Raw genomic sequence first — 17,149 nt, 5'->3', positions numbered from 1 at the left:
GTGTGACACAGTTTCTGTTCTGCACCTTAACTTACTTGAAAGGCAATATATCTATCATTGATATGGATCACCACCCGTACCACCCAAAGAAAATAAACACAAAATACCACCCTCCCCCACCCCACCCCCCTTACACAGACACACGAGAATATCTACTATTTAGACAACACCTAAGCTTGTTTCATTCGTTGCCATCAGATATCGTTCGTACTTGGATCAGCTCCGCAGAACATGCGGACAGGGCCAGAGCACCCCAGATCTTTCCAGTCTAACCGAGTCTGCCGTCAAGACTGCCCATCATCTCGTGCTGCCCATTTCTTGGACGACACCGGTGTTCTCCGAGGACAGTCGAGAAGACCCTGAGTTCTTAGACCTTCTGAAGAAGACCACCACTGAATCGATTCGAAAGCTTTGGCCACATAGTTGTAGAAATGGCGTCCTCCGAAAGGCCGGGTTTATTGATGTAATTCAGAAAGTTGGCCTCGCAGTGAACGAGTATTCGGGTGTTGTTCGGGTTGATCTCAACGATTCGGATAAGGCAACAGCTAGCATTTTACGTCATAATAAGATAGCAGATGGTGATTTTCGTGAACTCGAAGACTTGAACGAAAATTCAACAGAAATTTGCCAAAAGGCTAGTTCAACAAACCTGCCCCTTAAAGCCAATAGTTCTTCCACTTCGATTTCAACAACAAATACTATTTCCATAACAACAATGACCACATCGTCGGCAGATTCACTTTGTGTCACAGATGGCGGTTCCGCAGTTGTGCAAGGAAGCACGTCATCTACAACGAGACCGACAGCTTGTTTTAATGGCTCTGAGGAATCAATGATAGCAGGTGACAATATTTACAAGACACCAAACCCATCGTCTACTTCCTCATCTAACCAAATAGCGACTCGTTCCCTGGACTGGGTTAACACCAACGCACAGAGTGTGTCTACGGACACCAAACTTTCATCCCAGCAACAGAAGCAACAACCGCAGCAGCAGAAACAACAGCAACAGCAGCAGGAGCAACAACAACAACCTCAACAGCACCGACCGCCTACAATTGGTAGTCTTCTCCAGCATCAACAAAAGCTCTTACAACAGCAACAGTTGCAACGACAGATTCTTCAGCACCAACAACAGCAACAACAACAAGAACACAAAAAGCAACAACTTCAACAGATACAACAACAGCAACAACAGCAACAGCAGCAGCAGCAGCAGCAGCAGCAACAACAACAACAACAACAACAACAACAGCAGCTGCAGCAGCAGCAGCAGCAGCAAGAGCAGCACAAGCAGCTTCAAAGACTCCAGCATGCATCCAAACAGGTTGACATTATATCTCCTAGTGAAGGAGCCAGCAAACCATGGTGTAACGTGCCCAATTCACTTCACGGCTCCGATGGCGTGCCTATGGCTTCCTCCTACGGCATCTATCTCCAGAATAGACAGACTGTAGCCATAGACAACAGCAGCAAAAACCAAGTGCTTGGTACAGGAAGCAGCACCACATTGCGCCCTAAAATTACGACTTATGGTGGCGATAGAAAGGTTAGTATTTTCATTGTTTTACTTTATTGTTGTCTCTTTCTGTATTGGAAACTAAATTAACGCTATGACGTGTATTTCAATATTCCCTTTAATTCACTATATCGTATCTTACTTCTTCCTTTCTTCTTTTTTATTAGAAAAAAGACGATTCGAGACAGGATGGGAATCAAAGTGAAGCACAATTATTGGAACACTATGCGGCGATCCTGGACATTTTTTTCCATTTCTTAAAAAAGTCATTCACTTTAGCAAGCCCTTTAAATCATGATCATTGAGTAGAAATACGCTAGTAGATAATAATATACACTATTCTTTTTTTTTACCTGAAGCTAGTACTAGGTCGTTTTTTCCGTTTGGGCAAATATTGAAAGAAAGGGGGTCATATTTCTTATCCCCAATACTTGCCCAAATAACATAGGCCAAATGATAGACCCAGGCAAACTCAGTTCTAACATTTTCCCTTCACGCGATATCTTGTAATCGGATTGGTCGACTTATCGGCAGATGTGTGCCAACGCTGTTCCTTTTCAAAGTCAAACAACGGATAGCCTCTCTTCTCAGTACGACTCACAGAGAAAAGGTGGACAGGACACAGGCGCAGCAGCGAGAACATTGAAGGTAGACAAACGAATGTTAACACTAGTCATGCTCTATCAGGGCTGGGAAGCTGAAAGCTTAAAGTAGCTTTGCATGTTTTCCAGTTCCGCACGCGCGCGTGTGTGTATGTGTGTGTGTGTTTGTGTGTGTGTGTGTGTTTGTGTGTGTGTGTGTGTGTGTTTGTGTGTGTGTGTGTGTGAGAGAGAGAGAGTGTGTGTGTGTGTGTGTGTTACAGAAAGAGGGGGTGGGGTGGGTGGAATTGGTGGTCTCTCTTTATTTGAAAAACCATTCCTAAGTGTTTTGTTCCTCATTGGACCAGAACACTTTTATGTACATCCAAAAGGACCACGTATTTACTTTCAAAATCTGTTATATTGTATCGAGGGAGGAATAAACGTGCAGCTCATTGTAATTGTCATAAATATTTGTTTCATTATATTTACAATATTTCTTTTTCTCAAACTTTATATTGTGCTGTTGTTAAAGCGTGTCACTGGCTCAGACTTTCACCTTCTCGCTTCTTCGATTACTTTAATTTTTTGTAGCGTTTTCTGAAGCCCAAAAGTAAATATCGTGAGTACATATTACAATGCGCCTTTTTAATTAAACAAAACTTAAGCAAAGAGATGTTAGTAGCATTTAAAGTAAACATCTTCTGATTTTTCACTTGCAGGCAAGCTACGCGTGCTTGGATCCATCAAACCCCATGACATTGTCTGCAGATCCTCTCATGGAGCCATCTGGTTCTGAAAGTGGAGGGGGATCCATCAGTTGTTCGAGCTATTGCCAACAGCGAGAGCAGCAGCAGCAGCAGCAACAACAACAACAGCCTTTCAACCACTTTTCTCAAAATTTTAGTGGCGTAATCGGAGACAAGAACGAGTATAACACTGAAACAACCCGAGCCTGGTCTGAGGCCACGTGCGAAAATCCTCGGTACCTGGATAAAACTGAGGGTGGAATGGGCAACAAAGACGGGGGCTCTGTTGAGAGCCGTATTAGAGGTGTTCAGTCACGAACCCCTGGCGTTAACGTTTGTCAGGAGGAATATTCGGCTCAGTATGGGAGGCAGAATCAAAGACCGATTGTAAAAATGGCCACTCCTTCCTTAATATGCAGCCAGACTGATGGATTTGGTATGAACCAAAACCAGGGAAATAATTTAGACTTCAATTCTCTGAGCACTTCTCAAACATCATTTGGTTTCTTGGAAGAGGAGCCTAGGGACGACTGGAGTACTTTCCCTTCGTGTTCTGGAATCTTTGATCACCAGCTGGCTAGTGGAGGACTTCTATGTACCCCCAACAGCGTGATGGGGGACACTGGGATGGGGTTCATGTCGTATCGAGCGGCTAGTACAATGGACCAAACGGCAGCACGTAAGTCAAGCCCGGCAAAGAGCAGAACATAACATATCGCTTTACGCGAAAAAAAATGAAGAAAAGAAACAACATTGAGGAAGGGCGTGCACATAACATTTTATCACGTCCTTTTATTTACCCTTGTCTTTTGGGCTGCTGGTCCTCTGCATTAAATTATACGTATTATGGCAATGTGATTCTGGTTGGAAGGTCTTCTTTTTCTCTAGATTTTCAAGAAGTCAACTGGTAAGATTTCAACATTAATTTTATCGTACCGTTACTAATATTGAACTTTGATCCTGTCTTTCAATGGGCGAATCACCCAAAAAGCCCAGTTTTTTTCGGAGCCTTTTTTATTGAGCACATCATTCTTCTACAATCAATATCAGATACTCCTTATTCCTTTTTTAATTGGAGCTATTTTGCTCTTCCTTATTCCAGGGACGTCTCGACTGTATCAGTGGAAACAAGATGGCCTTCAGGCCGAACAAACTCTCGCTCAACCTTCAATGGGCGTAGGCAGATCCACCGAAGGCATGGACCCGACACGTAGACCTTTGGGGGACCCGTACTGTTCTACAACACAGGCGCATCGAGATTTTCCATGGACAATACCAAATGGTTCATCTGCTGACAGTCATAGCGGGAACACAGCCAACTTTGTGGGGTCACTGTCCTTTATTGATGGTTCTGATCAGAACAAAATTCCCATAGACTATGAGAGCAGCAAAAGTTTTGGAGACCACCGACGTCATATGTCCAACAACAATAACGCCTCTTGGGGAGGGGGCAGAGATCGAGCCGAGTCTTTGAAAGACTCGGGGTCACTTCTAGACCACATGACTGGCACTGTCGGCTGCACGCGAACACCTCCTTGGTAAGCAGATACGTATTTTCCTGTTTTTTGTTTGTTGTTGCTATTGCTGCTGTTTTGGCTGTTTGCTGAGTACACAGCTACAACATACAAAACAAAATGTACACGAGCTGCAATAATGACAACGCCATTACCAACAGCAACCGTTTCTTCACATATTTCAGTTCCTGCTGCACATAGAAATAAAAAAGAAGTTAGCACCCCAACCCTTTTAGACTGTTGCATAGGCAATAATAATATTATTAATGGACTCAGTTTCACAGAAAAGATGTGCACAAATCGGGTTTCTCCTGAATTCGAACATCAAACTTTAGCTAGATTTTCAGTTTGCTAAGAAAACGTTGTGCCATCGCATTTGGTCACATGGCGTCTTCAGCGAACATGACTAAGCAATACGACAAAAAGAATGTTAATCTAGAGCGTAGATGTACATATAATGCGACTTTGTCTAGGTAAATTGTCACTTTCTACAAGTTTTTATCTTACATTGCGCCTGAAGAGGAAGAAAGATTATTTTACAATCGGAAAATACTTGGACTATAAATGGCTAAACTGTCGATAGGCATTGAGAAATGTGCTTCGACGAAACTTTCTTTCTTTCTTCATTTATTTTATTTTGCCTTGGCTATAAGGTATACTTTTTTGATCACTCCCTAATTAGAGATAATATATATATTTTGTACAGGTCGCCTTTATTCTTTGCCTCAAATCTGATTTTTTAAAAGACGCTATGGAATCAGGGGTTCATAAGTTTTTTAAGCTTTCAAAGTCATTGGTATCGCCTTACAGCATGTTCATTTGTCTTTCTGTTGATGAAAGAAATACCCATATATCTTAAACAGAAGTCGGGGTGTTTGCTATTGAAGGATGTCTGGGTCGCCTAGTATCAGAGGTAAAAGAAAAGCGAAAATGGTAGCGGAAGTTTAGTCACTTCCAAAGTTTGTCTTTGGAAACTGCACAGTAATTTTGTGTGTCTTTGTTCAATATTGTAAAAGTAAAATCCACATAGACATGTGTCTTTAAATAGACTTAAAAGATGTTGATCTAAAATAAAGATTGATAAGTGGCACCAACAAGCACGAAAATGTCTGTTATTTCGTTTTTATTATTCTGACGAGTGCCTGTTTTCATCAAAGATATCCCAATATTGTCATGAACATACAGCTTTTGTTAATATTAATTTGTACACTTTTCCAAAGACTTAATAATAATTTGTCCATCTTATTTCTATAATTTGCTGTTGCATTTTCAGAGCCGATTTTGACAAAACAATCTATTTCTGCGTACTTAAATGGCAATGGTGTATGCAAGGGCGAAATAAATACGGTTACAGATTCTGCACGATACGGTATTAAAGGGGGGGGGGGGAGGGGGAGCTATACCCCCCAAAGTCCCGATTCGGCTCATAAGTTTTTAGCTTCCTCAGCCTCTCCTACAACTATTTGATAGCATAAGAACCCCCAAAATCAGTATTTTTTCCCATACTAGGCATGTTTGTCGCCACCATTTCCATAAAGTCAATATTGTATTTTTCTTTATAGGCCGTTTTCTCAAAACGCGACTTTTCTCTATACTTTTTAAAAATAACTCCACCATTTTTCATCCAATCTTCATGAAACTTTCATAGAATGAAGAGAAGATGTAATACTAAAATTTTGTTTGTGAAATTTTGAAATATGGAGAAGACTTTTGTTGGTGGTGTCTGGAGTGTGGATTTTCACGGATTGTTTTGCATATTTGAATGCTACCTCAGGAAAAAAATCATTAAAATTTTCTAATTCCTTAAAGAAAAAAACAAACACACGATTTTTTAGATCTAAATGTGTTAACACGCATGCAAAAAAAACAAACCCAACCCATTTCCATGAGCAATAAGTGCAGTATTCATTACGTAAGACATGTCAACAAAATTCAATATGGCCGCCGTATCCATGGAAACGAAACTGTTTTCTTAAATTTGATTGCAGATTATAAGACTCCTTACTATGCTTGTTATAGGTTGGAAATTTGGTAAAATGCGGTCCAGTAATAAGCGAGATAGCCTCAAGGTGTAGCCCCCCCCCCCCTTCTTAAGAAGAATCACCATAATTGAAACAGAAGTCAACACACTAGAAACACTTTTATGTAACATTTCATTCTATTTTTTACCTCAATTGTGGCTGGCTGGTGGGTGCTCTGGTGTGGTTTGTCGCGTATTTTGTCCTTTCAAACCCCTTTCGTCCCTATCTGTCCTCCTTTTTTTAATGCTTGTTACTGTCTAGTAACACCTCTAATCTTCAGCACTTATATAACCATTTTGTACTGTACGCGCCGTAAAACTAAACTGAACGTAACTACTGATCCAGGTTACTGAAAAGCAGACCACTTCAGGCAGGAGTCAGTCTTGCAGTTGGGTCTTCAGATTTACTTGCGGACAAGGTGAGAGGACATGTTTACGTACTAATTCTCGCCTTGTGCTGTTTTAAACACTATGGAGCTCGGTTATATTAATTGTATTTAATTGTGAAAGCCCTTAAACTCCTCCAAAAACAGCCCAAATAATGGGAGGGGTGGAAGGAATGCACCAATGAACATTTGAACAAGGTTGAACAGCATAAAAAAATTCTTAAGGACGCATTCTGAAATAGCGGTGTGTCAATGTGTCAAGTAGAAAATTGTCAGAATCATAGATTACACACAAAATACTTTAGACGAAAATTTGGAATCATCTGTTTCGAAAAATATGCGAAGTACTATCTGACCACGTGCCGCCTATTTAAATAAGACCCCCCCCCCCTTTTTTTCCACACACATTTTACAGCTAAGCGAAAGATGGACAACAAATCTTAAAGCGATCAACTATACCGGCTTTGGTAACTGTGGTCACACGCAAACATGATCCTATCAGCGTCTGCTGCGTAGAGAGGTGCTTCACTGTAGCACGCAGTAGACCCAAATTTGAATCCTGAGTGGGGGCAAAATTTGTGTCGAGTACCTCGGTCTATCTGCTAAGATGTTGTATATTCCTAAGCACGGGTTGACGCTGACAAGCAGGGCCGGAAGCCAGACGCCTAAATGATCTAAACTGTGTATATGGTGGGCGTAAAAAACTACATAAAATGACCCTGTCGTGGATCCACTCTTTGTCTGCTTCAGGAGGTTTTGGGCCTTTTAGGAAGGCAAAGTGAACGGGAAACCGAAATAATGTGCTTGTGTGTGAGAGTGTGTTACAGAGTTCTTACTTGTCGGTGTGTGCGTGTGTGTTTATTTGTGTTTGTTTGTTTATGTTTGTGTGTATATGTATTTATCTGTAGCCTGTGCGGTTGTGTAATTCTATTTATATATTATATTATGTGCTCAAAGGTTGTTGAAAGTATACTTTAAATTAAAGTTTTTCAGATCAGACTATGATTTCTAGTACAGAAAGTAACGTACAAATTTGCAACTCAAAAATATTAAATAATGGTACATTCCACAGATGTCGGACCAGCAAAATAACGCTAATCTGTGCACCGCAATTTCTGGAGAGTCTGCTCTGGGATCGGCACAAAATATGAACAGGCAGAGAAATACTGAGTCCTCAAACTATCTCCCCAGCAGTGCATCATCACCAGGGGAAAGCTGTCTCAACAAGGAAGAAACCCCACGCCTTCGGAACAGCGAAGCCAGTAGCACTATGCTCTCAAGTGCCTCACTCTCCCACTTGACCCTTCTCCAGCAGCACCAGCATCAAGTAGACAAGAATGAGCAAAAAGAAACCGAACAGGAGGGAGATGGTTCTGTTTTTAAATTGTCAGAAGATTTAGATAATACATTTTTGGAAGACAACTTGCCCTCTGCTCCGTGGCATGAATTGGCTCTGGCGCCAGAAGACGTGGGGGACACAGATGGTAAAACGGGAAAAATTGACGAGTACGAGAAAGTGCAAAACTTTGATGATGCTACAGGAATTCTAAATGACCAAGAGCTGTTGTCTCCTTATCGTTGTATTGGGATGAGAAAACATTTTACACTGGCAGAGCAATCTCTTTCAAACAACAAGCCTTCGAGACCGGAAGTACAGCCAGGTAAAGCACAATCGGAAAACCAAAGACCTAGAATGATTCTAGGTGGCAACAGCTGCAGGCAAACCATGGAAGACAAAGAGAAGGTGGACATGGAAGAAAGCAATCGGAGACTACGTGAAATGCTGGGGCTTACAAGACAAGAAAAAGACGAGAATTCGGTAGGAGCACCATCTTGCATGCGAATGCAAGATATTCCTATGCAGAATCAGTACTCACCCTCACCCACATCAATGAACTCAAATCAATTTCATGGAATGTTCCCTCAGAACAATGCAGCAGCGCAGTCTATGGCAAACGCATCTATGTCTCGGATGCAGTTACCAGGTCATAAACTCCCAAACGCGATGGGCATGGCGCAACAAATGTACTGTGTCCCCAACATTCTGGTCCCGCCACCCCCGGTGCCTTCCCAAGGTTCTAACCGGACTCCTGGTATGATTTTCCCTGGCATGATGGCAAACATGAGCTCTACCTCGAGATTTCCTCAAGGCATGATACGGGTGCCTTTTGTTGACATGTCTAGATTCGTTTACGTCCACCAGGTCCCGATGAACATGTCAGGTACACATCCTAACAACAACCATAACAACAGTAGCAGCAGTAACCCTCACGTAAATACGAGTAACATCATCACCATAAATACTTCGGAAAATGATTTCAGTACAAATGGTCAAAATGATAAAGGCTGCAGGGGAATGAAGTCGAACAATATTAAGAGTAAAGCAGCACTTATGAAACTAAGATCTAGTTCTGAAGAGTTTGCTGTTCCTTTTCATGCGCTGAGACCATCCATGGAAGATCCGTTGTGCCAGAGAACCGTAAAAACGCGAACAAACCCTTGGGACCCAGACCTTGATCATGACTTTTCAAATTCTCTCATATCAAAAGCTAACAGCGTAGACAATACACATGGGAATGGCATAGGACACACCACAACAGGAACTCCTGCTGAAATAATTTGTGGTTCGGATTACACTTTCAGCTATGCAGACATGTCAAACTTACAGCCTTCTCAGATGTCAGCTGAGCAAAGTTCAAAATCGCAAAACGTGATGCAGTGGCCTGCTGCAGCAGATATGCACCCAGAGATGTTGGACATGCTGCCGGTGAGACGCGGGATGCCAGAAGAGAACAGCAATGGACGTTTGTGCTGGCCAGACATGGAGCTCATGATGCCGACCTCCAGAGAGCAGCTGCAGGCGGTACGTCGTAGCAATAAACCCATGGGTTCGAACAGAGCCAATTTGATATCTATTATACCGAAAGGTAGTGGCGATAACTTGGAGAGTTGAAGTTATAGCTTTTTAACCTCGATATGCAGTCCAAAAATAAATCCTATTTCCGTGTATTATTGGTTTATTCGTTTGCATTATAACAATCTAATGCCCTCTTTAAAGATAGTATCAGATCTCATCGCCTATTGTGAAAAGAGAATGTTGGCTTGGGGTATTTCCGTATGCTTTAGTGCTTTTAAAATAGTTATTTGAAAGTTTTGTTGGATTCACCGGAAATGTTATTTTTCAAATAATGATTTTTTTTTTCAGTAGGGTTCCACTTAAATTTCGTTAAGACCTAATGCAAAAATATACTCCTCTGTGGTTAGAGTACGGACTAAAAAATTAGAATATGCACGATCCACTACTTTGACGACTATTTCTTGCTGGGGCATTTCTTAACGATACTGATCATTTCGTAGCTGAAACTTTCTCAGACGTGAAGATAAAGTCTGGCACACGCATAGAGAAATCGGAGGGACGTGGATATCTTTTCATTCTGTATGCATTTCACTGTGTGCGAATTTGGGGCTATATAAAGGAGATAAACAACTTTGGACAAGTGAGTAATCGTTTTGCATAACTAATGCGCTATGTATTACGCCTATATGCTTGTTGGGTTCATAGACACTTAGATTTGCATACCTGGGTTTTGATGTTGATGTTTAATCCACCTTTGTTCAGATCAACCGTTTTTCCTCGATCTGGAAAACTTTCTGTTTCTTTTGCTCTTTTGCAAGGTCAACTTTCCTCAATAACTTCACAAAACCTGACTTGTCAAAATACTGGTAAGGTGTTGCACTGTGTAATTTGTTAAAAGAGAAAGCACTAGATCTACCTTTGGACATTTCTATGGCACATGCAGTAAACACGTTCTTGGCCTACACTGTCGTTGTGAGTGAGGAAATTTTCTTATACGTTCATTTTCTCTGAGGTTTAATCTTGGAGTTGAATTACAAATTGATTATATTCCAATTTTCTGACAATCTATTAGCAAAACATAATAATACAATGAGAAATATGTCATTGGTTTGCTCTATTTTATTACAGTATTGTTTAAAATTACCCCAAGCATTAACTCAGTCATTGTTATGCAATACGTTTTATGTCCATTTTAAAGTCATCGGCAGATGTGATATTGTTTTCGCTGATTTACTTCTTGAAAGTAGTCAAAACTTTGATCTGAGAAGATAGGCCATAAATTATTATTCATAATTAATTGAACTGTGTGTTTCATATGTTCCAAAGAGCTTTGGTAATATTGTCAAAAGCTTTTTGTGTTGTATCTTTTAATTTTCCATGTATTAACAATAACTACATTTTCAGCTCTTTATCAGGTGGTGTGCAAGTGATATTAATGTGTGCTCGTTTCAGTTCTAGGGTTTTTATACGTAGCGTCCAATTGTTGGAAGGCGTTCAGCAATGCATTTTCTATGTTAAAAATAAACACGCAGGTCAGCAAAGAAGCAGTTAAATGCTTATGTCAACAAAATCCGTTATGTTTTCGTATTGTAATTAATTTTAAAGTTATTTTCGTGTAAACAATCAATTGTGACTGCTATACTGGAAACGAGAAGATGGCGGGTTTTAGGAATAGTGTGCAGAGAAAGAGCGAGGGAGGGAGGCAGAGAGGAAATACGTTAGACATGTTGCTCTCTACCAACTTTATTGCAATACTCTTTTACAATATGTAAGATAGATGATTCGTTGAGCCATTTGAGATGTACTTTTTGCTTTAGTTGTACTAAAGATTTTTTGTTCATGCGTTGATAAGCAACGAAGTTCTCATCTATTGATATGTATTGCATTTTTCTTGGAATCACGCTTTGGCAATTGTATTCAGCAAAGAGCGATGGCGCCCAAAGATTTGCACAACCAAAATCCCCGCCCCTGAAATATGAATAATTGTGAAATCGCAAAAAGAACAACCCAAACAAATTCAGAGTGTCATTATTTCCTAACTCTTTGTGTTTGTCTTCAAGCCCCCTGCACTGGCAGGATGTCTCAAGTTATAACGTTTATTGTCTTCATATTAATTGTCTTGAAGTTCATAAGATAAATTATTTAAGTTTACACTAGAAAATAAAAATCGACATGCAAACAATTAATTGATCGTCGAAATTCACGTAACTTACCTATACATACGAAGTACCGACAATGACAACTTATTAAAATCACCATCACCAACAGCTTCCTCAACAGGCAATCAAAAACAGACTAAAAAAAACGATTGCAAAATTTACCTCTTAATATAAACGGCACTATTATTGAAAATGTTGATAGTAACGGCCATTTCTACTGAAGCAGTTGAAACCGCCATTGTTATACGGTAATGGCCAAATGAGCCTAAAATAATTTGTGTAGAGGGAGAGCAACAACGCAAAAAGTATTGCCAATATCACAGTAATAATTGCATTCAATAATAGCAACAACAACAAGAACAACGACGATGACGATGACGACGACGATGTTGACGAAGACGACGATAAAAAAAAAGATTGCCATTACTACATTAACGACAACACAGCAAGCAAGCAACACGTCTCCTTTCAGACCCTCTCCTACTTTAATGGCTGTGCACTTTCATTTGCTGCTTAGCTTCTTTCTGTACCATTATTTTGTGGTGTTCGTTTTTGTCAATAAATGAAACCAGAAAATGCCATTTTGGTGCCTTCTGAGTTTTATCATCTTTTTATACTCACGTATACATGGCTAGTCTTTCACGTTAAAAGAATTATAGTTGTTGAATCAGTTTCTGAGGCCTTAACAAACTGCTGTCTTATGAGTTTTGTTTTTTTTCCTTTGTAGATATCATGAGAAATAGTACATATTGTCATTATAACTTTGTAATCATCATAATTTCGATCAAGCCTTCAAGTTTGAAAGGAAGTCTGGCTAACGTACCTGACCCATACCATTCTTTTCTCCTAAGGGCAAGTAGTTGTCAGACTGGGATAATACTTGTTTTAGATTATTATTGATATGAATAATTAGTTTGTCTCTCTAGGAGTACCAGAACATTGGAATCATTTGATAAACAAGCCATTCGGAGGAAACAAAAATGACGTATTGTTACGATTGTAGTACATTAACAGTGTATTTTGAAGTAGAATTTTATTTAACCCATTTTTTGTTTATATATTCACTCTGTTAGATTCTTTGAATTTTTGACTTGGTTATGTTATGTTAATAAGCGAGTTTAATACCAATGTGAATGTGGGGAAGATACAGATGATAGTATAACAAAAGATATATATTTTGGGTATAACTTAACATTCGCAGTATGTTTAAAAGTATTGCTCGTTTATATGTGCGATTCCACTTTGCTATATTCATTATGCAATACATATGTTCAGCATTTGACATTCATGAACTTGCATTTATTTGTGAACCATGCTCATTTTGTAGACATTTGCAGTAATTCTTAAAACTTATTAACACACTTTATTCTTGTGATAGTAGCGTAGGCCTATGAATATGAAGAGAACATGGTTCGAGAGAAGTAGATGTTACTGCCAGCAGTATGATCGAATTATTGGAACAATTTTGCAGGATCTGGAGTCCTGGATATCGTGTAGAAAGTCTCTTTTAGTAAAGGCATTTTGTTCGTTAAGTGCTTGCAAGGGAACAACCTTTAATTTTGTTTTGTAAACCCCATGTTAATAAGGATGACATATCTTTACATCTTGTAAACATTTAAATTCTGCGGTGTCGAAGAACCCACGTCACATCTTTAAATTTGAAGGAACGCGCCTTATTCAAGACAGCCTCTTTACACTCGGTAAACTTTACAGGTCACAAGGAAGTGTGTAATAGACACTATTCGTAGAGAGTAATGTTTGTGGCCCGCGTACCAAAGCAAAATCAAAATATTTCTGAAAAGAAGACATCAATTTCGAAGCTGGATTGAAACTTTTGAAATGCAAAGTATAATGTTTCCTTTTGAACTTTAAGATTGCATGGAACATTTCAACTTGTTAGTAAAGCATCAATTCTTTATTTATTCAAAAGCCCAAGACTTGAAATGTTTCTACTATTTCACGATAATATAAGATTTTTGTAAAATCGAATCAATGCGTCTATTTTATAACCGACCCATATTTTGTTTTCTACCTTAATACTCTTTAAAAAATTACGGCTGAAATGTTATAAAGATTCTCATATCATTATTGTTTTCGATTGTTTTGTTGTTTAACTTTACATAAAAACTGAAAGCTGAAGTCAGCCCGTTATAGGGTCTTAATCCCTATATCAGCTATATTAGTTGAAACAGAAATCGATCTCATCCCTCCCCCTTAAAAACATCCCCGAGAAAAAAAGAAAGAAAATAAAGGACATACATAAAAAAGTATCAAAATAATTGTCCTAGTAATTACGTTTTGGAAACACATTCCAAAGAGATAAAAGGTGATTAGTTATCTTCGTCTGCGAGTACAAATCTCTCCCATAAGTCGCCGCCACGAACAAAATAAATTGACCAAACTTAATTCCAGGGTGATTTCTATTGAAATAACTCAAGTTGTAAATTTCCCGACCACGGCTTACTACATGGGAGTTTTATTTTTATAACATGAAAAAAAATCTTGAAATTATGCGAAACCCCACTATTTAAAAAAAAAAGAAGAAAATATGAAGGCAGACATTTTGTTATTTTGTTTGCCTTCCTGCCCCCCCCCCCCCCCCCCCCCCCCCCCCATCCTCCACAAACCCTGGTGCTAATATTTAAGTTTCCATGTTTGTTTATTTGCATTGGCTTGTCATGGCATTAGGTGTAACTGACTGTATTGTGCATCATAACTGTGTATCATACAAGTTCATTTTCAAAGTTCTTTCTCCAGTTTTGGTGTTCTTTGACGATTTCAATAAAAGTTGATATTTTGTAAATAAAGATCTCGTTGTTGATTAGTAATATTAATGATTGCAACTTGTTCAAACATCTCTGTTTGATTTCAATTCAGAACTCCAAGTGTTTCGTTGTGATGTATTTAAACGTTCATGTCCACTCACGGCAGGACTTCTCAGATTTTCCTTTTTTTAAAACATATTTTATTTTTTAAAATTTCTTTGTTATAGATTATTTCACACAGGCAGACATCGTAATTCAAGTAATTCCGGCGGAAAATGACACACAGCAATACTTAAAGGGATGGAAGAAAGGGGGGGGGGTTGTGTTATGCGGCAACCATTTTGATAATATTACAAAAGATCACTAGTACTAGATCTAGTTCCAATAGTCCAACTAAATTTGCAAAGGTGAAAAGTTGTTCCCGCATCCGATCCAGACATTAAGGATTGCCTTGTTAGTGAGACAACTTCCTGGGCCTTCGGCATATTGTGGTAGGGTGGCCAGTTCCTTTCAACACCGCCTTTACTTCCCCAACTCGAAAACAGGTACCCATGGCTGCTGGTTTTGTAGGGCAGGGCGAAAAAAATCCGTGTCCGAACCGAGGCTCGAACCCAGACTTTCCGCTTCGGAGACGAGCGCACTGACCGAATTAAGCTGAAATGCACACACGCATTCAGAACTAAGCGTTCTATGCTTTTACTTTTACAACACGAAACTATACAAAAATACATGTTGTATTATGAAAAATTGCCCATTCAAAAGTGGGTATAGAGCAGTGAAAAAAAAGAAGGAAAATACGAATAACTCACTCAGACTCAGACGTTTTTTCAGCTCACATTATAACTAAATTTACACTTCCTTCCTATATGATATAGTATAATCCAGAAACTGTGAAGGGTTTTTGCTATATCTCTCTTGAAATGGACATGTTAAACTTTTCAGTCTGCACTGTCTTATCCTTTCCAGTTCCAGATTTCCTTTGAATTGTTATTGTGACAAGTCTTGTGTAAGTGTTGTGTAAATGTTGTCCATTCTGTCTGTCTCATTAGAGTGGGTGGTTGACGCGTGCTCTGATGTGGACTGCTCTTTCTTTCCTTTCACTTTCAGAAGAGATCTATCGTCCTTGTCTCTCCTCTGGTGCCTGTACTGTGTTAAAAAGAAAGAGAATAATCGGCTACAAATCGGGTTTTTATTTTCTTTGGTTATGACCCCTGTTTTATGTTTAAATATGTCTCTTCTCTGACGAGCTATCTCATCAACTGTGACTGTCAGACTATTTTATCTGTCTGTCTGTCTGTCTGTCTGTCTGTCTGTCTCTCTCTCTCTCTCTCTCTCTCTCTCTCTCTCTCTCTCTCTCTCTCTCTCTCTCTCTCTCTCTCTCTCTCTCTCTTAATGTCTCTGTGCGTGTCCCCCTACTACACTCCTAGCTTTATATTTCTTTTTTTCATGCCTTTTTCAGGTGTTATTCAGGTTTGTTAAGAAAGAGGCTTTTAAGAGGAACCTTACTTCACATTTTGTGTACATCTTGACGAGATAGGGAAGTTAAATTTCACCTATCGCGCGGTCAAACATTCGTGGCGCAAATTATTGTCAAATATTTCCTCAACTGCCGAAAATAAAGTCTCGCGCTTTAACACTGACGTCTAGTAATATGTCTTAACACAAGTACTGTTAGCTGTCTTCTAGAAACGTCCTTAATAATCTTTAAAGGGATTTTCTAGAAGACTGGAGCTAATAAAAATTAAAAATAAATTTAAAATCCTATAGGTTGTTTCTACAGATTCTAAAAGGTTTACAGTTGGGACAATATCGCTTATGAAAGCAAGTCCGTCATTTTTTTTTTCTAATCGTGTCATTATGCTTATACGTTATTTTAACACATAGCCTATTTTGAGAATCTTTTGTGCAAAAAAGTGTTCACTATTATTAAACTAATTTATTGTAACAAGTTTTGCAACTAAAAATTGTCATTGGTGAGCTCTGACGTAGTCATTATGCCTATGCAATATGTGTGTGAGAAGCGGGAAGTGTTGTGAATCAGTGTGAACAATCCCAATTTTTCGCTATCTATCCGGAGATTTATAGTAATATTTTTCTGTATAAATTTGTGAACAAAAGTTGTTTTTAAAAAAAATCCAGCCTAGACTGTTTGTGGAAACATTATGATTAAGCTAAGACAAACTGAAGCGGACTGCTATGTAAAGTATGGGTAACTCTAATTCACCCGTTCAAAATATGAGGATAAGTTGCGTGACGAATCTTTAACTACGCAACGTTCCGGGATTCAGAGACTTTCTCAAAGGCATGCAGGCAGAGCAGCAGTTTCTCATGTAGGCCTACGTGATATTCTCGCAGATCGTTTTTTTCTTCTAGCTTGTTGAAAGTAAGGTCAAACAGAACCAAACGCGTACCCCTTCTCTCTCTTTTTCTCTCTCTCTCTCTCTTTCTCCCCCCTACCCTCTCCCCCTCTCCCCCTCTCTCTCTCTCTTTCTCTCTCTCTCTCTCTCTCTCTCTCTCTCTTTCTCTCCCCTACCCTCTCCCCCCTCTCTCTCTATTTCTCTCTCTCGTATTATTCTCTCTCTGTCCCTCTCTCTCTCTTTGA

General features: G+C 39.3%; 1 protein-coding gene across 1 annotated transcript; it reads left to right on the top strand.

The window, feature by feature from the left end:
- Positions 1-1,223: 1,223 nt before the first annotated feature.
- LOC101857561 lies at positions 1,224-14,371 on the top strand (the record flags this gene model as incomplete). The annotated part of the gene is given in 6 exon segments (XM_005097143.2): positions 1,224-1,549; positions 2,054-2,167; positions 2,820-3,525; positions 3,949-4,384; positions 6,727-6,799; positions 7,839-14,371. Coding segments are annotated over 6 exon segments (3,348 nt in total). The 5' UTR covers positions 1,224-1,411.
- Positions 14,372-17,149: the final 2,778 nt, after the last annotated feature.

This window comes from Aplysia californica, unplaced genomic scaffold (assembly GCF_000002075.1).
Source record: "Aplysia californica isolate F4 #8 unplaced genomic scaffold, AplCal3.0 scaffold00147, whole genome shotgun sequence".
Lineage (NCBI taxonomy): Eukaryota > Metazoa > Mollusca > Gastropoda > Aplysiida > Aplysiidae > Aplysia > Aplysia californica.
Note: the sequence above shows the minus strand (reverse complement) of the source record. Positions and strands in the feature narration are given on the sequence as shown.